We start from the raw sequence: 23,247 nt of genomic DNA, 5'->3' as shown, positions 1-23,247 counted from the left end.
CTTCAGCAAAAAGTTTAAGCACAAGCTGCATTTTTGGTCTTCCCTTTTAGTTAATTTTTTCCAACAGTTCAAACAGGCTTATCAAATTTTAAAAAAAAAAAAAAAATTTATTACACTAATATCATTTGATTCCATTTCCTTGATTGCCTATTATGGAATAAGAGCAATTAAGCCTATGATATCCTTGGAGCAACAAAGTGAAACGTATATGCCGCGTTTATGGGGCATCAATCTTGAAAATCAATTGTATAGCTTATTTTTTCGATTGACTGGTTAAAACCATTACATTTTACAAAAGTAGATTGAGAACAAGTAAGCACTTAGCGAAATTTAAACTTTTCAATAGAATGTGGTTATTTTAACAGGTATGTTAAACAAGTTTTCTTTGATAGCCTGAGGTGCTTTTTATCTAAATAACAATATAACAGTATAAAAGCAAAGGAAAGAAATAACATCATGCTATGTTTTCCGTCACTTTTTTTTTTATCTGTTCTACTGTTCGCACGCATGTTTCACAATCCCAAAAATGGTTGCTTTTCTCTAAAATTTAACATTTCTATAATTAAATTCGAAGAAATTCTGGTTGTTCTTGATTTTCGCGATTTAAATGATATTTTTAAAAAGTGGATTTCTAGACTAACGTTACTTACTTAAGAATGAACCTCGCATTTGATAAATAAAGTATTGTTAGTAATATAGCCATTTTCTGTAAGTTTTTCATGTGGCATAAATGATGTAAAACCCCAATCACAGTTTTCATTTAAAACTGGCTTGTCAAACGCATTTGATGATTTTGACGGTAAAAAAGAACAAGCCCAATGTTGCTTTTTCTCACTTTGGTCTAGAACAGAAAGTGTAACTTTTTTTGAAAAAGGCCATTCCAGCAAGTTATCATACTCTCCTTTCATTAATTGAAAGAAAAGAGAAAGATGATTGCCTGTTGCTTTACCACAACCATTTATATAAACAACAAGGCGCATTTTGTAACCATATTTTCCTGAAAAGAAATGGTTGCTGTGCAGCTTTTCGGAATCAGTTACAGTTGGAGTCTTTTTAAACATGCAGTGAAAATCACTTATCAACCATATAAACTCTTTACTGCCATCTCTTTCCTTCGAACTAATTGCTTTTTCCAAGTTGAAGATGAGGTTCCCCAAGTAATTTGTTATTTCTTTCATAGACATTGCATCGATTTCCAAACGCTCAACTTTTTCCTTTAATGCAATATTTTGATTTTCAACTTCACTTAATTGCTTCTCAATTTTGCTTCTCATGATATCTCCGCTATTAACCTTGCTAATCGCTAAAGAAAGATGATCGTTCATGGAAGATATCATGTGGAAATCACGTTCCTTCTTCATTCCCTACAAACAGAACAAGTTAAGAAAATATCTATGCAAATGCAGCCGAAAATTTAATTAAAGTAGTTAAATTAGTTTTATAGATAGCATTTTATTTTCCACTCAAAATTTGCATAGTTATTTTGTTGTTATGTACAAATTTTATCCTGAAACCAATTTATAATTGTTGTTAATTGCTGTTTGAAAATTGGAAACTTTTTATAGTTTGAATGATTTCGCAAACAGCCATGATGATTGAAAGACTGCTTTTGGTATACAAACTTAGTGTAACTTATAAATAACTGTAAGTGATGGGGTGGTCCCGAATAGTTTTTCAACAAAAAAAGATCTTTTTTGGGTTACTATCATATAATTTGTTAATTAAAAGTTTTCAACCTTGGACTTATACCTACACTGACAGTTAGTATCATTGTGTTGTCTGTTATTATTAGAATATATACTAAAGGTTTCAGCATTCACTTACGCTCTTATTTTATTAAGAAAACAGTATAAGTTTGTTCAAATATCACATACAAAAATTATTGGCCCAAAGGGAAGAAAATAATTTCATCCATCGCAGAGAAAGGTATTTTATCGAATCTTGTATAGTGTCTGATAATCTTTGATTTCGATGCATTCTTGTAATTTACTTTGTACTGAATCGATGAGTTTCTGAAGAACAGACAACTCGACTTTATTCCATTTGTTCTTCAAAAGGTCTCCAAGCTCATGGCTATTCTTCGGGAAATTTTTCTTCATCCTCCGTTCAATCAAGTTAACTTGTTCTATGGGATCGGCTTCTTTCTTGTGCGTTCTCCATACCTTTACTTTTCCATCAGACCCGAAAAGATTAAATTTCGATTAATGTTTTTCTTTTTCTCCAACTCCGAATAAATTACCGACATATTTTGTCTGTTAGTTTTTTATAATTATTAACGTAATGTCTCTCAACAATAATGAATAAGCAGCAATTTCTCGTTGAGAATCATCGTTTTGATGGTACTTAATTACTAAAGTTCGAAGATCATTACTACGTTCTTTCTTTTTAGGCGCCATTTTATTTGGTTGTCATCTAGTCAAGAGATCCACGATTATTTATATTATGATTAGTTGTTTTAGATACAACGTCAACACATATCTGCAGCATTTTGAAAAAGTTACGAAAGTTCTAAAACTTTCCAGGAGGGTTCCTTTCTTTTCTTTCCTCTGGGCAAATAATTTTTGTATGTGATATTTGAACAAACTTACACTGTTTTTTCAATAAAACAAGAACGAAAGTATTTGAAAAACTGAAACTTATAGTTTATATGATAACAATAACAGACCACACAATGATTATAAGATTCTACTACACAATGATAAAATATATTCTGTAATATTCTTCTGTAACTCTGACTTACAGCAAAGATAAAGTAGTTATGCAGGAGTGGGGTAATGATTTTTGGACTTTATTTTATGAAAATATCGATTTCCCAAAAAAAAAGTTTCTCACCTTGAATAAGCATCCAATGTTAAAATATTCACAAGGTCCAACTGTATGCGGACATTCGTTTTCAACATGAAACGTCATCTTTAGTAAAGAAAAATCTTAAAAGAGAAATCTTAAAAGACTTTAATGCCATTTGCTTAAAGTACCATAAAATCCGAATAAATGAAAATTGAGTACAATCGTATTTATTTTTAAAGAAATTTTGTTCGAAGATAAATCTTTCATTAATATATTCAACAGAATTTTATTAAGAACTCTTACAACGTAAAACTAAAAACAAAGTAATAACTTAATCCAAGAAACAAACTTATCAATAAAAAAAATAGCAAAACTAGTAATTAAAACAAACCCCCACACCACACCTCACCCCACACCCCACCCTTCCTTACCATTACCACCACTACACACTGTTTAACAAGCCATGCATCTCTTTGTATCAATTATGTTAACTTAATGAGTATTTTGTCTGCAACACTTTGCCAAATGAGTTCTGGATATTATTTAAGCCTTTAAATCGAATTCATGCAATCCTTAATTCACAATTAGATTCGAACGGATACAAATCTGGTGATTCAGTCGACTATGTCGTTTAATTTTTTTTTTTTTTAATGGTTTGTCTGTTCAAGCTATTTGGGCAGGAGCCTCATCTTGTTAAAACTGCTTTCATCAGTTCTTTAGTTACACCAAAATTTCCAACTTTGGCCTGCTACTCCATGTTTTTTTTTTTCTTGTCTATTCATATTTTTCATCCTCTATTAAAGCAGATTTCAATATTATGCATACCCGATGTTCTATATTCTGTAGTGTTAACACTGCTAAGAAATTTGACCTTTAGGTTGAACTTTAAAAATCTGATTAATATATTCTCTTTTTATACATAGCAATAGAAAATAACTAAGATAAAATTCGAAGTTGAATGCTTAGTATAAAAAAAGTCAACTTTCATCACTTTTTCAATAGATATATTCTGCAAAAAATATATTGTGCAAAAGATATATTGTGCAAAAGATATATTGTGCAATAGATATATTGTGCAATAGATATATTGTGCAATAGATATATTGTGCAATATAAAATACAACATGGATGAATGTTGTTTGACTCTTCATGTATTCAAATAGACAACAGCTTTTTTTAAACTTTTCTCTGTGCTTTTTATGTTCTGCGCTGACTTTGTATCTCTTCCACGCAAGTCTAAATTTAGCATGCACTGTCCCGATAGATTGTTTAGCAAAATTTTCTTGTCGCATGTTATGGTTTTATACCTGGAACAACTTAGTTTACATTAATACATTTCATTAGTTTACATTTTTACATTTCTCAATGTTTGCATTTTTATTTCCTTTTGTAGAAACATGCTACTGTCAGTAAAATTATGGATGGATGTTTTAAATTCCGGTTTCAGAAGCTGCATCTTTAACTGATTTAAAAGCTAATACCAGCTAATATCAGGTGTTTACATTTTGGAATTTCCTTTACCACAGCTCGTTCAAGATAATCTTTCTAGTATTGTTTTAGTAATCTCCATCCCATCCAGAAAGAAGCCTGATAACCAGACAAACAAGATTTAAAACCTATTCCCTAGATGAACACTTAAAGTTTGCCTAAAACTATAGTTATCTTGATAACTAATAATGGTAGAGCTATTCAATGAATAATTAGTTCTTAAGGATTTATGTCTAAATAAATCCATCTTTTACTAAGTAGGTTGGTACACTTTAAAATCTTAGTGGTTAGGGATTCATCGTTTTTTTATTTCTGAGCCAAGTAATTTAGATCGAGATTTCCCAATGTCTCAAGATCTCAAAATGTTTAAGAGCATAATTTTGTACAACATAAACAAACATGCATAGACAAAGCCATAGATAACCACATATACACATTTTAAGTTAAAAACCATTAGTAGTCTACTTCCTCAATCTTATAATGCAATAAGCCCCTAAACCCCAGGGACATTCTCAACATTAGCAAAGATTTGAACACTACACTGAACTCCGATATCTTGATGCTTTGAAGAATAGGAATGAAAATTTACAGGATCTGATACATGATACGCAACCTTTAAGAAACTTCCACCTCCATCCATAGCTATTCACAAATGATAAAAGTGCAAGTGATTTTGTAATCCATATTGTAAATGAAAGGAAAGTTAATCCTTTATAATGGTTTACTTTCCTTTCATTTATAATATAATTTATAAAATCACTTGCACTCTTTACAAAAATCAAATTGCGATTTATTTTTAATCCTTCTTTTTGTCTAAACTCCATAAACAAAGAGTGTACGACTCGGCATAATCTGGATTAAAGTTGTGTAATCGGTGATACAAAGGGTACTGGGATGTGTAGTACACTCAGATTGTATACAAGAGCCGCAGAGAATACCCATAAACGTGTAACATACTGTGTAATCGGATGATTTACACATTTTCAATTGATTTTTCTATGAATATACTTTTTAGTAAACTAAATATATAATAGATTGCTTAACCATGTCCACTGCATTTTGAGCAGCTGTTAATTGTCAGCATAGATGAGGAAAAAACGTGGACATGGATAAAAGAATGTGGATAAAAGAATGTCATTTTTTCGACTTCCAAAAGACAAATATAGGTTGGTCGCAACTTGGTATAAACGGCATTTTTAAGTATCTTCTTTTAGTTATGAGATTTGCAGGGAGTGTTAGGATAGTTAAGGGAGTGTTAGCATGTTAATTGTTTCTGATATGCACGTTTCAATCCCAAACTAATCTCTTCAGTATGCTAGAAATTAATAACATAACTGTATGGTAGACAACTTTCAAACCTTTTTTTGCCCAAAATTGTACAATTGCTGTATGGATTGTTAACTGAGCTCTGTTAACAGAGCTCAGTTAACAATCAGTTGTATTGATATGTTTTAATATATATATATATATAAACAATTAATTGTATTGATATGTTTTAATATATATATATATATATATATATATATATATATATATATATATATATATATATATATATATATATATATATATATATATATATATACAGTATTGGACAAAACATTTGCAACCAACATCGAACAATGCTAAAAAGTGTTCCTAATTTTACGTCTTAAAAACGAAACAAACTATACTACCACAGAAAACAGTTCAGGAGTCTGGAGTCATAGCATGCCATGAAATGAGCAATCAGCTGACAGGTGACTGCACACAGGCAGAATTTCGTTGACAAGTGCCATTTTGCAGCGGACAAAACAAGTGCAACTTTTTTGGTTTGTTTCATTTTCTTAAGTCTGGTCCGTGTCAACGTCACGGAAGTTTTTTAATAATTAAAAGAAGTATCCAGAAGTTTCCAGAAGCATGCAGAAGCTTCCAGAAGTTTCCAGAAGAAGCATCTGGAAGCATCCAGTAGCATCCAGAAATATCCAGAAACATTCAGAAGCATCCAGACGCATCCAGAAGCTTCCAGAAGCATCGAAAAGAAGCATCTAGAATCTTCCAGAACAGGTTCATACAGGTTCATTTTACTATATAAGAGACATGTAAATCGACACGTAATTCAGTCAGTATATGGAAGTCAATCAGTCAGTATTATCAAGACAGTTTATCGAAGTGAGTTTTATCAAAGTGTTCCATCGAAGAACAGCAATACAAAAAGTGAAATACAACAAGTGTTTCACTACATCAATACAGTCCACATCAAACCAAGAGGTTGTGTTCCACAGAGCATTATTGTATCATCACAAGGTAAATGTAACACGGTAAGCCTTGAGAAGCGTGATTATTTATTTTTATTATTTTTATGACTTCAAGTGCAAAAATGGCTCCCGATAGTCTTGGATCGGAACTAAGAAAGAAAATTATTGGCGATTACGTAAGTGGAATATCACAAAAAAGTACTTGTGATAAATATCGCGTGAAAAAATGGACCGTATCAAGACTATGTTCCAAAGATCGTTCTACGGGGAAGTTGGCAGTAGATAACAAAGGTCCCAGCTAACATGTCCTATTGGGGCCCATATTGGTTTGCCCATATAGGCCCTATGCAGGCTTTATATAAACGGGCCCCATGTGGGTAGCCCTTGAATATAAGATTTAGTTAAAAAAGGCGCATTTGTTAACTTTATTTTTCTATGCGCGTTATTAAGCCGGTTTTGCAACTTGTTTTATAATTTTGTGCATACTTTTTTTGTGCAAATTACTGGCAATTTTTACTTGTAAGTATACAAATTTATGATAATAATTATCAAAAAATATGTTTTCATTTTAAAACTTCGTTTATAAATATTGTCGTGTTTTCTTTCGCTACGTAATAATAATACTACAAACTTAATTTTAAAAAGTTCTGTATAGAACTTTTTAAAATAAGGTTTCTAGTATTATTATTGTGTAGCGATGGAGCACACAATAAATAGGCTTTTTTTGAATTCTACACAAATAAGTAGGCTCTTATTAAATGCTAACTAGGGAAGTAATAAAAATTTAAACACACAAGTGTTTCAAATTTTCATTACTTCCCTAATTAGCATTTAAAAAGAGCCTACTTATTTATAATATTTCATTATTTTACGTTTTATAAATTTTGTAAAAAATGTTTTAATCGTTATATACAGGTAAGTATTTAGACGGCTCAATTTCTCTATTGATTATTATTATAAAGCTTATTGCTATTTATTATTTGTTGGTTGTTTTATATTGCTCTTTTTTATATTTAAATTATGCTACATGTACTGTTGAATTCAGGGTATCTGACAGATCAGGGAAAACAGTGAAAAGTCAGAGAATTCAGATACCTGCAAAAAAATCAGCTTATTCACTTGTGATTAGGTAGTGCTCCCACTTTTATCTTGCACATAGTTGTACAACTATATATATGTTATGCAGCCTTTTTGTGTATCAGATGAACTTTGATGCATTTCTTATATTTTTTCTCACTTCACAGCTACTCCATAATTTTATATTCATTTCTTAGCTAAAGTATTATATTTAGTTTATTAATAAGTATATGGTATCAGGGTGTTAGCTAGGAATATATTTTTTATCACATTTTTATAGTATTGGGAATTTTATTGTTATTGGTCTACAAAATATTGGGAAGTTTTATTGATATTCTCCTATTACTTAAAAAATAAAAGGTAATTGAATTTTATGAGTTTTAAATTTTACATTAGGAATTATACCGTGCAATAGTATAATTCTTAACGGAATACCATGTATACCATAGAATTCCGTTAAGAATTCCATGGTATACGTGGTAGCATTGGGCCATCTAGCACCCTGGTATTCCCAGGGTGTTAGTTTTTAAACATTTATTTAAATTATTTATAAATTTGAACATTTGGAAAAGTTTGACTGTTTCAATGTTTTATTTTATCACCAAGGCATCACTATGGTGTTCAGCATTAGAACTATACAAAGAAAAACTAAAAGAGCGTTTGATTCAGTTGTGTCAAATCTCCAAAACAAAACCAGTAGTGAGGATTTTGCGAGTTACCAAGCAACATTACCTACTGTGGGACTGCAGGTGCCTGAAATTGCTAATAACGTTAGTGATACATTTGATCCAGAAATATGCACAGATACTGTACCTGAATTACAAATAAATGCTGACTCCTACATTCCACATGATTACGAAAATGACTCAAATAAAAGCTTTGACTCAGATAGTGAAACAAGTGAGCGTGAAAATGATTTATCTGATTATGAGAGTGAATTTGACATTAACACTAGTTTACGTGACTGGGCAACGTCATTCAACATTTCTCTTGCAGCTGTAACAGCACTACTTCATATTTTGTGGCTAGCTGGTTTATCTGTACCAAAGGATTCCAGAACTCTGTTACAAACACCTAAAAGTGCAGAGATTAAGCAAATTCCTGGTGGAAACTATTACCATTTTGGCATTGAAAATGGAATAGTCACATCTTTAAGAAAAAAATTAAATCTGACTAATTTTGAAATAAAAAAATTGTCTCTAAATATAAATATTGATGGTTTGCCATTATTTCGCAGCTCACATATGCAGCTATGGCCAATATTAGGCACTGTCGTTGAATTACCAAAAGCAGATATTTTTATTATTGGCTTATATGCTGGATCATCCAAGCCTTTATGTGTCACTACATTTTTAAATGACTTTATCATTGAAATGAAACATTTACTTCAAAATGGTGTGAGATATTTAGATCAAATTTATCCTATTGTAGTGAATGCAATTATTTGTGATGCACCAGCACGATCATATATAAAGCAAATTAAGGGGCATGGAGGTTATAATGCCTGTGAACGTTGTACAGAGGAAGGCACTTACTTGAACAATAAAATGACATATCCAAATTTGCATGCGTCTCTTAGAACCGATGATGACTTTGTTAGGCAAAAAGATGAGGACCACCATTTACCGAATAGACAGTCACCTTTAATAGAATTAAATATTGGGTTAGTGTCTAAATGCCCACTTGACTATATGCACCTTACTTGTTTGGGCATAGTTAGAAGAATTGTTAGCCTCTGGTTGGAAGGCGATTTGCATTACAGGTTGCCAGCAAGGGTAGTGAATGATATTTCTGTTAACTTAATAAAGTTGAGAAGCTACTTGCCTCGTGAATTTGCCAGGCAACCGCGATCAATTCTGGAATACAAGCAATGGAAGGCAACTGAGTTTCGGCAGTTTATGTTATATTTGGGAGCAGTTGTTCTTCGTGATGCTATTCCCATCAATATGTATCAAAACTTTCTCACATTTTCTGTTGCTATGATATGTTTACTGCGACCTGAATTTGCTAACAGTTTGCAGTATTGTGACTATGCAGAGAAATTGTTGCTTATGTTTGTTACAGATTTTGGCACCATATATGGTGCTAGCCAGCTCATATATAATGTACACTCAGTCATTCATTTACCACAAGATTGTAGAAATTTTGGAGCCCTGGATAAAATATCATCATTTCCTTTTGAAAATTTTTTAGGTCAAATAAAAAAAATGGTGAGAAGGCCTCAGAATCCAATTGCTCAAGTAATGCGACGCTATTATGAAAAAGAACATATTCTCTTGGTTGCAGAAAATAATAGCAATATTCAAAAAAATGTGCCGTCCAAAGAACATTTCACTGGTCCTGTGCCGCCAAACTTCTCTCATGAAACTTATCGTCAATATAAACATTTTAAAACCGATAATATTTTTATTTCATCAACCGTTGGCAACAATTGTTTTGAAATTCTAGGGAAGCTATTAATTGTCAGAAACATATTGCAAACATCAAAAAATGATATATTTATTATCTACAATGAATTCATTGATTTGAAACCATTTTTTCATTTTCCTTTAGATTCTACTCACTTTGAAATATTTTTAGCTGCTCATTTATCCACAGTTCTGAAATTTGTACAGTCTGAAAATATTGGAAAAAAGTTTGTTAATATGCCTTATGGTGATAACTTTGTTCTTATGCCTTTGCTGCATCAAGTATAAATTCAGTGAATACAACTTATGATAAAAATGCATACAAACGATCAACCTTCGTTGTTTTGTTCTTGCAAGTTTTTTTAAAATTCATTATGTTTTATGGCGTCCCTAATAATAATTAAGTGGTGTAATATTATATAAATCCTTGTGATATAAATTAGTTTAAAAGGTATTGTATTTTTAATTTACATGTATTGTAAATTCATATAATTTCAATCTTCTTGCTAACATGTTCATGTAGAATTTTGTTCATAAAAGTTTAAAAAATACACAACGGTTATATTGTTGCTCAATCATTGTCTTGTATAACATATTTTTATGTAATATTATTGCTGATATGTTATTTTATAACATATTATATATATTATATTGTTTTTCTAACTATGGAATCAGATACAGTATTTAAACTGTGGAAATATAGTGTAGAATATAATATAGTAATATAGCATTTCCCAACTTCCTAATTGGTATTTCCAGCAACATGTCATTTAAGTTTGCTATCGTTGAATTTATGAATAAGCAGTGTGTAGCCACTATCCCAGTGTCATGGTTTGTTTCAGAAGAAGAAGAAGAGTGTTTCTTCCCTTCTAAAAAAAGCAGAAGTAAACTGAAGAAGCTTGTTAGTGAACAGTGTGAACCATTGGCAACTTGGCCAAAGTTTTCTGTTAGAGTTCTGGGAAGAGCAGGTATAATATAAAATTGTTGTTGGCATTTTTTACATTTCCATTAACTAGTTTGATACTAATGCAAAACTGTACAAAAATCTTAAACAATTAGTTAATATCATTTTTGACTATGTTTCAGCAACTTATGAAAGAGCTGAAGAAAAGGTGACAAAAGCTTTGAGTCAATCAGACATTGGCACAACTGACCCAGGTGGTCAAGCTAGTGAACAAACCTCAAAGACAAATAAACATGGGTACATTACGTAGTTTTCAAAATATTTAACTTATTTTATTAAATAAATAAATACTACATTTTCTTTGATAGCCTATTTTTCAAATGATTAAGTTGTATATAAAATTTTTTTACACTTTCAGGCATTTAATAACCTCAAAGCGAATTTATTCAGACTCTGATACTGACAATGAAGAATGTCCTTCCAAGAAGTCAAATTTACTGCAACCTCCCAGTCCGCCTCCAAGAATAAGTTCTACTATTTATACGCCTCCTGTTCAATATAATCCTTCCCACTCTACATCTATTCAATCTTCAAATTCTCCTGCTGCTCTTTCTGCTACCCACGTTTCACCTGCCATATTCAGTATGCCTACTACAAGCTCAACCAGTCAGTGCACATTAGCTGCTCATGACATGACTCTTATTTCTGTAGGTGAAGTCGTTCCTGATAATGGCCGAGGTTAGAATAATATTAGATGTATTGAAAATCATATTTTTATTAATTAAGTGTCTAGGCTGTATTCTGTACTCAATGATCTATTGATTTTGATGTATTTCTGCATGTTTTATAATGTATTTTTTGAAATAAGTATTACTTGAAATAGCTGATCTGTGTCAAGCTTATCATCGTTGTTGATTCATTGACATTTAGTTGTTCTGTATATGACATTGATTTTGTTTAAAATTTTTGTCAGTGATAATACCTTACAGCTCTCTTCTACAATTATTAATTCTAGCAGAATTAGCAGGGTTAACAACAGTAGCTAAATTTTTTAAATGCTCTGTTATTTTGTTTTTTAGGCTCCAATTTGAGACCATATCTGGAAGCAATTCTCAAAACTGTACAAGAAATTAAAGTCACACAGACTATTCATGGAAATATTTTAAATGCTTTGGTGCAACAAAGAAATTCTATAAGCCAAGCGTCACAACTTTCACGTGGTTGTATTCCTATAAAAGACCTCCATGAATTCCAGCTATTAAACAATCGACTGAAAACAGATGACAATATTTCTAAAGCTCTGGTTAGAGAACAAGTTATTGTTAGATTCCAGTATATATTTCAAGCACTTTTTATAGTAGCTGTTTGTGCTGTTGTAAACATTATTACATAAGTAGATATAATTTTATAAATATCTACTTATGTAATAATGTTTACAACAGCACAAACAGCTATTATAAAAATTTCTTGAAATTTATACTGGAATCTAAATTAATAATACTTAATTAAGTAGTTGATACAATTAAAAGCTGTAACAAAATGTAACTCAACCAGGCAATTAAACAAGTGTATTACATTTAACATAGTGACTTATTATGAAATGAATTTTTATTTATTAGTGATTTTTGGTAAGTGTTACACTACTTCATGCTTTCAAGTAAATATAGTTATTAAGTAACTTGTAATATAGGTCGCTCATTTGACCAGTCTTGGAGGACGAAAAGTTTTTGAAGCTGTGGCAAGGATGATGCAAGCAGTGATGCCAGATAATAACCTAGCTCTGCAATTTAATTATAGTGGAATTAATAACAAAAATGGATTAAAGGGAACTGAATTTTTTAACATATTGTGCAGTAAGTATGCAACTGTATTTTCTATTTATTGCTGCTCAATATTGTAACACCCAATATTCTTTAAAGCCCTAATAGGTTTTGCTTCACTTCAAGACTAATTTCATAATTATGAAAATTAAAGGTATCAAACTAAATAAGATTAGTCTACGTTTAAATGATAATATTGTAAGAATTGTGTGTGTTGGATTGTTTTATTTGATAATAAATGATAATATTGCATCACTATAATAATGAGTGAGTAGTAAGGTGTTTCACCATAGTTACGTACTGACAAATTTTATGCCAAAGAATTAGATTGTGTCTTTTGCAAATGTATATTAAGATAACAATAAGTGTTTATGGAACTATTATCTTTTTTAGGTGCTGTTCAGCAAAATGTGTTGACTTCAAGTGCAACTACAAAAGACATCGAGATAGCTGTAGGCAAATGGTTTACTGGAGCGCGAGATCGGGGTGGTAAACGTGCAGAAAGAGCGAAAAAAGTAAAGTAACAAAGGCTTCAATCAAGAAAGAGAAAAAATTTAAATATAATAAATCAAACTGCGAAAGAAAAATTCTCTTTTTTTTATTTTTGTGTTTCAGGTTGGAGCAAGTTTTTCTAGCGCTTAAAAAGTAAACGGGCCTATGAAAATTGTAGCTTAATTTTGTGTTCAAGTGTTGCAGTGTGTTAATGCATAAGTGTTTTTATCAATAAACTGTGAATACTATAGCCTTTTTTGTGCTTAGGTGTTGCTGTGTGTTTATGCATAAGGTGCTAAGGAAACCTATGAAATTTACTGCTTAATTTTGTATTTAAGCTGTGACGTTTTGCAGAGTGTTTTCCGGTGCATGATATTAGTCATTTAAGTGACTAATTTCATACAGAATTTTATAATTCTGTATGAAATTTGGGTACAAATTTGTACTGGTTTTTGTATATTTTTCATATAATTTGAGCTATATGAAAAGTATACAAAATTCTGTGCACATTGATGCACTAACAGCTTTATTGTTATAATTAATCAATTTAACTAATTGAATATTGGAAAATTAACTGAAAAAGCCGTATATATAGAAATTTTTACTAAATGGTACCTTACTAGGCCCCACGTAGGCAGCCCATATGGGCTGCCCACTTGGAACCTAATTCACGCCCAGCGACACTTTTCCTTGGGCGGGATATGGGCAACCCATTTGGGACCCATAAAGCTGCCCATTTGGTGCCCATATGGGGCCTAAAAGGACATGCTGGCTGGGGTGGAAGACCGCGTTCCACTACTTCTTGAGAGGATTCTATGATCGTCAGATCCGTCAAGAAGGATCCCTGGGTATCATCAGTCGAGATACAAAAGCAATTAGAGCTGCCTGTATCGGACCGAACAATCAGACGACGTGCTGTTGAAGCCAGATTGTTTTCTCGACGCCCTGCAAAGAAACCTCTGATTTCACTAAAAAACCAGAAGAAAAGACTCCTGTTTGCTACATCTCATATTGACTGGAATGTGCAGAAATGGCGAACTGTCCTGTTCAGTGATGAATCGAAGCTCAACATCATTGGGAGCGATGGCATTTGCCGTGTACGTCGACCGGCCGGAAAACGCCTCGATTTACGTTACTGCCATAAGACCGTAAAGCATGGTGGAGGCAATGTAATGGTCTGGGGGTGTTTTTCTGCTAACGGTCTAGGTTCAATACATCGAAACAATGGAATAATGGACCGTTTCATGTATAAAAATATCCTGAAAGATGTAATGTTACCTCATGCTGAATGGAATATGCCAAAAAAGTGGGTTTTTCAGCAAGACAACGATCCGAAACACACTGCAAAAGTAGTCAAGCAGTGGTTTCAAGACAACCACCTATCGGTGATGGATTGGCCGCCTCATTCTCCGGATCTCAGCCCTATCGAGAACCTCTGGGAGATTGTCAACCGCAGAATTAATCGTGAAGGTGTTCGTAATAAGAATCAATTGTTTGAACAAATTCAAAAGGCCTGGGCAGCGATTCCACAAAGTTTCATTGATCACCTGATCGAATCTATGCCTCGAAGATGCAAGGCTGTGATCGACAGCAAAGGATTCGCCACGAAATATTGATAGCGAAATACAGCTTGGTCAACATTTTGTCGAGTTGCACTTGTTTTGTCCAGAAGGAAATCAACTTTTTTTAATACTTTTGATTAATTTATTAATTTTCGTGTACAAATAATGAACTTTGTGATGAATAAAACTTGAAGAACTTTGTCTCTAAACAGTTACATAATTATTTTTCTAAATTGAAAAAATGCAGCACTTTTATATAAAGAAACTAAATTAGCATTATTTGGTTGCAAATGTTTTGTCCAAGACTGTATATATATATATATATATATATATATACATATATTATTCACTAATATTTGATAATAATAATAAAAGTAATTACATACATTTATATATATAAATGTATGTATGTATAATTCTTATAATTTCAGATGTAAAAAGTGGGTTATCAGTTGCCGTCGTCAAGATCTTGATAACAAAACGTCAGTAGAACTGAATAAACCATATGCTCTATGCAGATAACATTTTGAGCCAACGCAGTAATACGGACCATGTACAGTGGCGAGCAAAATAATAGGTGCGAACCAAAAAACTAACAAATACGAGAATATCTTTGAAACAAATAAAATAAAAATTTGAATTTTTATTAGAACTTTTATTTTATTACATAAATAAACAGAAATTAATAAATATTAAGTTATTAAATATATATAATATATTTTAATTTAAAAAAAATAAATTCCACACCGAGCAAAATAATAGGTGTAAAATAAAAAATGAAGATGGAGGTCAATAGGGTTGCAAATTATTAATATTTTGTTGCATACCCTTTATTTTTTAATACTTCCGTGCATCTTGACGGCATTGAATCCACTAGTTTTCTGCAAACTTCTACAGGAATGCTGTACCAAGCCTCCTGGAGCATCATCCACAGTTCATTTCTATTTTTTGGATTTTGTCCTGAAATTTTAAGTTTTAACTGGCTCCATAAATTTTCAATAGGATTTAGATCCGGTGACTGAGGTGGCCATTCTAAAACTTTTACATTATTGGTCGTAAACCACTCTTTCGCAACTTTGGATGTATGTTTTGGGTCGCAGTCCTGTTGGAAATGCCAAATTATCGGCATATTTTCTTCGGCAAATGGCAACATGACATTATTTAGTATGTCTACGTATGTATATTGGGTCATAATATCTTTGATCCAAAAAAGTGGCCCCACACCGTACCAGGAAAAGCAACCCCACACCATTATATTTCCTCCGCCGTGTTTCACTGTTTTCGCAGTGAAGCGAGGTGAAAGTTCTTGCTTTGATGGTCTTCTTACATACTGTTTTCCATCAGAATTAAATAAATTAATCTTAGTTTCATCACTCCACAAAATATTACGCCATTTTTTGGTCATATCTGGTCCCCGCCAAGCAATATGAATTTTTGCAAAAATTTTTCTTTTCATAATGTTCTTTCTACCAAGTAATGGTACTTTCCTCGGAGTTCGAGCTGGCAACTTACTTTCTAAAAGCCTTCTTCTAACTGTCCAAACACTAATATTTTCATTAATTTCATTTAAAATTTTTGTTGCTGGCTTGAATGGGTCTTTTTTTGAAATAATTGTAATGTGATCATCCGTACGCTGACACGTTTTGCGTGGTCTTCCTCTATTCTCACGTGATTTTTCTGGTTTTAAGGCATTTGTAACTTTATTTTGAGAACATCCCATCGTAACTGAAATTTCCTTGTAAGTTTTTCCTTGTTTTCTTAAATTTCTAATAAGTTTTCTTTCTATCGCTGTGCAATGTTTTCCTCGTCCCATTTTATATCTAATTCTAATTCAATACAAATATGAAATGTTATTATTTTATATAAGTTGTATAAATATTGACCTTACCTTTATATCAACAACAAATAAAAATAATAAAATGTTTTTAATCTTACAGCAAACAGGTTAAAATAAGCACACACCTATTATTTTGCTCCACCAAATTTGTAGGTTAAATATATAAATAGGGTATTCCCCTCATAAATTTGTAAGAAATTGGAAATATACTGCTCTCTGTTATAATAAAATAAGCATAGCTTGTGTAGCAATCAGTTCCTAGATGTCACTTTATAAAATATACTGTAAAATGTCAATTTAAGTGAAATTTATTATTCACACCTATTATTTTGCTCGCCACTGTATTATAGTCTATAGGGATTTCGTTGCTAGAGAAGTCTTTACTTTTCTAAGGAAGACAATTTTTGTCAAAATTGAAATTTGGAATGTTACATCTAAGATGCTCTGTAAAAGTTTTTGCATCACTTAAAATGCGAGTTCATTATATGAATGTTGATGATCACAACTGTTGTCTTGTGTTTGACTAGATGTCTATCAAGCAACATATAGACTATGAAAGGGGTTTTGATCACGATGGAAAACCATTAAATGAAGCTTAGTTTTAATGGTCTGCCTTATTGCCACAAAGTGGAAGCAGCCACTGCCTACTTTTATAGCAAAAATTGTGTTCACTTAACTGTTGCAATAAAAATATGCAACAGATTATTTGTACAAGCTTTAGCGTGTGACCAGTATACAACTAATATTTCAGCTTTGTAGTTACTAGGGTTCAGTAAAGTCTGTATATGTTTCATTCTACAACTTAAGCAAAAGTGTACGTAATCTTTTACCCTCCATACTTGACGAAAAATTTAAGAAATAATTTGATTCGGCATGATATAACTATAAATGGAAAAACTCTTTGTATAATATAGACTAGCGAAACCCAGTTCGACTAGTATCAAAGTTGGCAGACAGCCTCCTAGAGCCTGGACTATTATTATGTATGTGATTAAAATTGGCAACACAATTTTCAGCTAACTAGTTTCGGCAACTAAATCCTTGTGTATAATTGGAAAGTTTTTACTACCAAATGCTTTTGATATGATAAATTCTAGAAAGTTATTTGCAGACAAACCAACAAGATCTGCATTAACTGAAGGAGAGGCAAAGAAAAACTTGGAAGAAATTAAAAATTAGATTTCAGCATGGCATTTGGAAAAAGCTAGAAGCCAGACTAGTATTTCTAGCCTCTGGGGACTAATAACAGCAATAAACGACTTTATATGTTTATCCATAGAGCTGCTTGCAGAAGGTTTTCATTTTGTTAGCACATCACGTTTTAATCATGATTGTATTGAAAAATTTTTTTCAATAATACGAAGGAAAAGCGGTTAGAATGGCAGACTGACAAAAAAACAATTCAAATCTGCATGCTAAAACGCTTTGGTTCTTTTATCAACTGAGTAAACAAAATTAAACAAAATTTGTACCCCAGAATCAGATTTTACTGCTGTAAGAACTTTAGAATTGTTTGTTTATCTAGTTAATGAACAAACCAATATAGTTAATAGCTCACTATTCAACGAAATAAAGTTAGCACACAAATGTAATTTAAATCCTCCTTTGGGCTGAAGACCAAGATATGAGTTCTTTCTTTGGAAAGGTCCAAAACGGTCTGTAATACTTAATCTTGATAATATTTAATGCTAACTGTTCAACACCAGTACCAAAGCCTAACTTATTAAGGTTTACAACTGCCAGACTTGTTTAGCAATCTGAAGGTCTTTGTGCATTTAAAAAAAAATTAAAATACAAAATAAGAACTACATTAATTAAATCATTTAAAATTTTCTACATTTTTTCTTAGATTGCTTAAAGCATTATGTTTATAAAGATATGAGATATATGATTTATCTTTCTAAATCAGAAAATTTAAGAAAACTGTATATTACAAAATTTTTATTTTTTAATGCATAAAGAGTAAACTATAGAATTCTATATAGTGTATCTCTTTACGGTTTATTGCATATTCTGTTCCAAGTAATATATATATATATATATATATATATATATATATATATATATATATATATATATATATATATATATATATATATATATATATATATATATATATATATATATATATATATATATATATATATATATATATATATATATATATATATATATATATATATATTAAGGTTACTTTAAGTTTTAAGTAAATAACGTGCTTTATTTGAGCTCTTATTATTATTTTTTTTTTATAAGAAATATATAGCAATTAAAGTTCTTTTGTATAGCTCTGTAACTTGAATAACTCCTGACTATTGCATATCCTGTCAAGCCTAGTAAAATATTTATGTGTAGGACACATAAATGTACTCCAATCCCTATCAAACATAGCAGTTTTTTTGCACTTGGTAGTTGAAAAAGAATTTCGGACAGGACAGAGGTTTTACACATTTCTGACAGGAGATTTTAAGATGAAAAAAATTCTATTGCATATCTACTTTTTTATGACAATTTTAAAAAAACTCAAAAAAAACATTTCATTCACCAAATTTTTTAAAATATAACTATACCCTATAACTAAAAGTTCCATTTTAACAGTTATACCTATCGTTACAAAAAACAGTTATACCTCACTACGCAAGATATCTTTTAAGCCACAGTTATTGCTACATTCAAGAGGAAAGTTATTGCAAATTTCTTGGTGATTCTAAATATAGTTGTAAAAAAATGTCATAACCAAAATATTCAAAACTGATATATCAATATTAGAACCTTGTGGTATTCTGCAGCATTAAAACATAAAATGTTAAAATTAAAACATAAAATGCTAAAAAGTTTTAATGCAAACATTGAATAGTTTGGTCGTCCGTTACTTGCCAAGCCCTAAAAGAAGTTTTTATATATTTGATATTAAGTTTTTATATAAATTTAATGATACTTTTTTAAAATCAAATTCTAATATATTTGAAGTTTAAGACTTTAAAACAATATCTATGCAATTATCTAAAACTAATAATGTTATAAAATATCTAGAACCTAACATCATTAAAAAAAATATTTATTGCAATAGATAATGTTTGTAAACATTAAAAGCATTTGAAACCATTCAGATTAAACAGTAAAGACACATTGAAAAATGAATTTTATGTCACAAGTGTAACTATTTTTATGCTGTAAAATTAAAGCTAAAATCTTCTTTTTTTAATTTATTTTGTCCTTTTTTTTTCAAACTAACACAATAAAAGTTCTTTACCTTTAACAAAAATATTGTTAATAGTATCATTGAAAAAGAACTTGTATTAACAGTATTATTGATAAAAATGGTTGGTTTAAAACATTTAAAAGCACAATTACTATATTTTAAATGATAACACTTTTTGATTTGGAACCAATTTCATTTAAAATTAAAGAAAACAGATTTTAAAGGTTTAATTTAAAAGAGCAGTAAGTACTTATGAATATAAATTAACATTCAGTTTCTCAAATAGAATTAACTTATTGTTAAACCATCATGTAGTAACTTGGGCAAAATACTTTCTTTTATTGCTAATCAATTTACTTTATAAGGATATAATAAGTTGCCTTCAAAATCATACTTTAAAATTAATAAAAACGAATTCTTTTCTTTATCTTTACTTTTAAAATATATTACCTGTAGATTATTATAAATGCATTTCTCATGACAGTATGAACACTCAACGTTGCGATAATTACAATGCAGTTCCAGATGTTGATTTAGCTCGTTCTGTAACAAGGAGTCTGGACAACTTTTATTTGGGCAATTTACTTTTACATAAGCGCATTTCTTTAGGTGATCCTAAATCAAATAGAAACATTAGTTTATTCAAGTAGCAAATTGAAATGAAAACTGTGCGAACCAATTATTTTAATGAAATCAATTTATTTTTATTTTCATATGAAAAAAAAACTTTTACTTTTAAAAAATTAAAGATACATTTTTATCAATTTTTTCCTTAAACCTCATCTACGGAGAAAGAATAAAAAAATTAAATTTGAAAACAAATACAAACTAAAATAAATACAAAATCTCACCTCAGCAAGCATAAGTTCACCAGTCCAATCACAACCAATCGATTGGCATGACACTCTCAATGCCTGTATTTGTCTTTGTGCACCTTTATCTAAAAATATCTAAATAGAAATTTTAAAGGAAGACTGGAAACGTCTTTTTTCTGTTAATAACATTAATCTTTATAAAACAAATATTGGAGGTCCTTTAGATATATCAAATAGTATACTATCAAAGTTTTTTGAATACAAAACCAAAATATTGATAAACTCAAGTATTTAAGTTAAGTATATGCCATATTAAATGTCCAAGGGTCAAACTTTGGTGGGTGCAAAAAGACATGGTGGGTGCTAAACTAAAGCATGTTTTTAAACAGAATATTGATATCTTTTGTTTTATCAAACAAATTTTCAACTTATAAGTGATATTCGAAAATCTACATTTTAATTTTAAATTATACACTTCAAATAGCTTACCATGTCTGGCTTTAACTCCTTTCTGTCCAATGGACAGACTAAATTTTTACTGCTTCTAAAATTAAAAAGACACATTTAGAAAGATTCTTTTTAAAAATGTGCATACCATAAAACACTTTCCTGTTTTCCTACTTTTGCCTGACAAGAGTTTGATAAATACAATTAGCATCACCAGAACAGTTCTTTATGCAAACAAGAAAGCAAAGCTTATATGTTTTTATAAATAACTGTGTGGTAAAGTTTGAACGGTTTTTAGACTATAAAATGGAAATAAATTATACTTATCTCAATTCTATTTAGATTTATGCCAGAAGTCATATGAGAAACTATTTAAATTACATATTTGCTTTTTTAAATTGGTTTTGGTTACAAACATCAGAAATCTGTGTTATTTTGGTACCTTTTAATTAAAATCGTTTCTGAGCAAATTATTGCCTAAAGTAAAATACTTTTTCATCTCCTGAAGGCAAGAGCTGCAAATTCTGTGGCCACATCCAACTATTTGTACAGGATCGCGCAAAGTCAATTGACAAACAGGGCACTCAAATTCTGTATAAGAATCTAAAAGCTTAACATCTAACCCACCATAAGTCTGCGCCTCTTCGGTTTCCATATATTTTTCTTAAATAGAAAACATTAAACCATAATATTGTTTGAATAAAACCGTTGTATGAATCTTTAAATGTAATTAATTGCATATAGATACGCTGATGGACACAAACACTAGTAAGCATATAACTTTGTAACGTACGAAAAGTTGTAAATTTATATTAAGACAAGAAGTTATTAACTTCTAATATTTCTCTTAAGAACAGACTCAAATCATAAAACTTTAGTTTAAAACCACCACGGATGTAAAAAAAAATCTGTCAATTAATTTTTGACAAACAACCATTGGTTCATTTAAAATCTTCATACTGAAATAGCATTTAGAGCGATTAAACAAAATAATAGATTGCTTCTATAACAAAAAAAACCTACAAAAAAATTTTTTTGTAAGCTTGTTATTGTAAAATTTTTGTAGGCTTGTTATTGTAAAATTTGGACAGTTTATTGGAAAATTTTTGTAGGCTTGTTATTGTAAAATTTGGACAGTTTATTGGAAAATATCTAAAGTTCGATTAATGTCAAATTGTCGCAATTTTTATTCAAGTTTTTCAGTTATTCGAAAAATATGTAGATATCAAAATTCTGAAACCAGACAAATTTTTTTTGTTGTTGTTATAACGCACAAGATTTAACTGAAATACGACTAAAAATCCTCTGCGTTTGCAAAACAGTTTTTCAACATTTAAATGGTAATATCTCTTACGTCATAACAATCAAATTTTACAGGGGGGGGGGCGGGTGCGGGGCATATAAAAAGCATTTTAATTTGTAGTAAATTATGTTAACTGAGCTTTTTCTTGTTAGTAATCATTTTTCAACAGCTTGCTACCTACTTAAAAAAACAATCAAGTTCGAATCTTATTATTTACATATTAGTTTTCATTCCCAATTTAAATCATGATTTTTTATTACTGATTAAAACTGTTTGACAACATACTTGTAACTTTTCAAGAGAAAATACTCTGAGAAAAATATCTGAGGGGTAACACAAATGAACGATATTAATTGGTGGCAATTATTGAAAAGTTTGTCTACACACAAGGACCTTTTTAACGGCAAAATATGATTAACGGATGTAAAATAGTAAAAATCTGTGCAAAGAACCTTATAACAATATAAACAGAGAATACTTAAATTAATATAATTTCTTTTAAAAAAAGAAAAACCTTACTTGCACTTCTGCAATTGTTGAGTTTTAGCTGTACACCAATAATGCAAAACCTTTAAAGTTGCGACCTATCGCGGTATCTTAATCAACTTTTCAGACTGTAAACCCAGTGATTTTTAAACTTAATTAATTAAGCATATTTTTAAGAGCGATGTTTTTCCGATATTGTTCTAAATTCATGCACAAATGGAAAAATGCCACTTAGATCTAAATGATTACAAAATCCATAAATATTAAATTGTTGAAATTTCAACTGATAGATAATATATAGCTTTTAATTGTAAGAAAAAATTCAAGTCAAAAATCGATAAACCATAATTGACTTGAGTCTGCGCGAGAATTAAAAAAAAGC

General features: G+C 30.5%; 3 protein-coding genes across 7 annotated transcripts; 2 read left to right on the top strand and 1 right to left on the bottom strand.

The window, feature by feature from the left end:
• Positions 1-462: 462 nt before the first annotated feature.
• LOC149887292 (TNF receptor-associated factor 2-like) lies at positions 463-23,011 on the bottom strand. 3 transcript variants are annotated; one of them, XM_090090424.1, is made up of 8 exons: positions 22,899-23,011; positions 21,568-21,739; positions 21,119-21,173; positions 20,666-20,764; positions 20,265-20,429; positions 19,242-19,319; positions 2,833-2,910; positions 463-1,364 (listed from the first exon to the last, which is right to left on the bottom strand). In XM_090090424.1, exons 2-8 carry the CDS (start codon positions 21,729-21,731, stop codon positions 651-653), a joined length of 1,353 nt encoding a protein of 450 aa, XP_089946550.1. In that variant the 5' UTR covers positions 21,732-21,739; positions 22,899-23,011; the 3' UTR covers positions 463-650. The 3 variants fall into 3 exon arrangements, with proteins under 3 accessions (XP_089946550.1, XP_089946549.1, XP_089946551.1); XM_090090423.1 differs by lacking the exon at positions 22,899-23,011 and adding an exon at positions 21,870-21,984; XM_090090425.1 differs by lacking the exon at positions 22,899-23,011 and having other exon boundaries at positions 21,519-21,739.
• LOC149887293 (uncharacterized) lies at positions 6,951-10,572 on the top strand. Of its 2 annotated transcripts, XM_090090421.1 has the most exons (4): positions 6,951-7,031; positions 7,558-7,641; positions 7,870-7,949; positions 8,196-10,572. In XM_090090421.1, the coding sequence occupies exon 4, from the start codon at positions 8,204-8,206 to the stop codon at positions 10,283-10,285; it is 2,082 nt and encodes a 693-aa protein (XP_089946547.1). In that variant the 5' UTR covers positions 6,951-7,031; positions 7,558-7,641; positions 7,870-7,949; positions 8,196-8,203; the 3' UTR covers positions 10,286-10,572. The 2 variants fall into 2 exon arrangements, with proteins under 2 accessions (XP_089946547.1, XP_089946548.1); XM_090090422.1 differs by lacking the exon at positions 6,951-7,031 and having other exon boundaries at positions 7,525-7,641.
• Positions 10,646-13,308, top strand: LOC145188661 (uncharacterized). Of its 2 annotated transcripts, XM_090090426.1 has the most exons (6): positions 10,646-10,965; positions 11,084-11,198; positions 11,320-11,639; positions 11,981-12,204; positions 12,592-12,754; positions 13,115-13,308. In XM_090090426.1, the coding sequence occupies exons 1-6, from the start codon at positions 10,761-10,763 to the stop codon at positions 13,243-13,245; spliced, it is 1,158 nt and encodes a 385-aa protein (XP_089946552.1). In that variant the 5' UTR covers positions 10,646-10,760; the 3' UTR covers positions 13,246-13,308. The 2 variants fall into 2 exon arrangements, with proteins under 2 accessions (XP_089946552.1, XP_089946553.1); XM_090090427.1 differs by lacking the exon at positions 13,115-13,308 and having other exon boundaries at positions 11,981-12,233; positions 12,344-12,754.
• Positions 23,012-23,247: the final 236 nt, after the last annotated feature.

Source organism: Hydra viridissima, unplaced genomic scaffold, assembly GCF_058129835.1.
Source record: "Hydra viridissima isolate aposymbiotic clone 2 unplaced genomic scaffold, HvirCarnegie_v1 scaffold_6, whole genome shotgun sequence".
Lineage (NCBI taxonomy): Eukaryota > Metazoa > Cnidaria > Hydrozoa > Anthoathecata > Hydridae > Hydra > Hydra viridissima.
This window is presented reverse-complemented; position numbering and strand designations above follow the sequence as displayed.

What these genes read in the sequence shown, in the direction of transcription:
- LOC149887293 (XM_090090421.1), top strand. Translation starts at nt 8,204, where the DNA reads ATGGTGTTCAGCATTAGAACTATACAAAGAAAAACTAAAAGAGCGTTT.
- LOC149887292 (XM_090090424.1), bottom strand. Translation starts at nt 21,731, where the DNA reads ATGGAAACCGAAGAGGCGCAGACTTATGGTGGGTTAGATGTTAAGCTT. An exon ending in GTGAACTTATGCTTGCTGAG is followed by an intron (nt 20,430 to 20,665) that starts GTGAGATTTTGT and finishes TATTTGATTTAG; the next exon opens with GATCACCTAAAGAAATGCGC. An exon ending in AAGATATCTTGCGTAGTGAG is followed by an intron (nt 2,911 to 19,241) that starts GTATAACTGTTT and finishes TCTTTACTAAAG; the next exon opens with ATGACGTTTCATGTTGAAAA.
- LOC145188661 (XM_090090426.1), top strand. Translation starts at nt 10,761, where the DNA reads ATGTCATTTAAGTTTGCTATCGTTGAATTTATGAATAAGCAGTGTGTA. An exon ending in TAGAGTTCTGGGAAGAGCAG is followed by an intron (nt 10,966 to 11,083) that starts GTATAATATAAA and finishes ACTATGTTTCAG; the next exon opens with CAACTTATGAAAGAGCTGAA. An exon ending in ACAATATTTCTAAAGCTCTG is followed by an intron (nt 12,205 to 12,591) that starts GTTAGAGAACAA and finishes CTTGTAATATAG; the next exon opens with GTCGCTCATTTGACCAGTCT.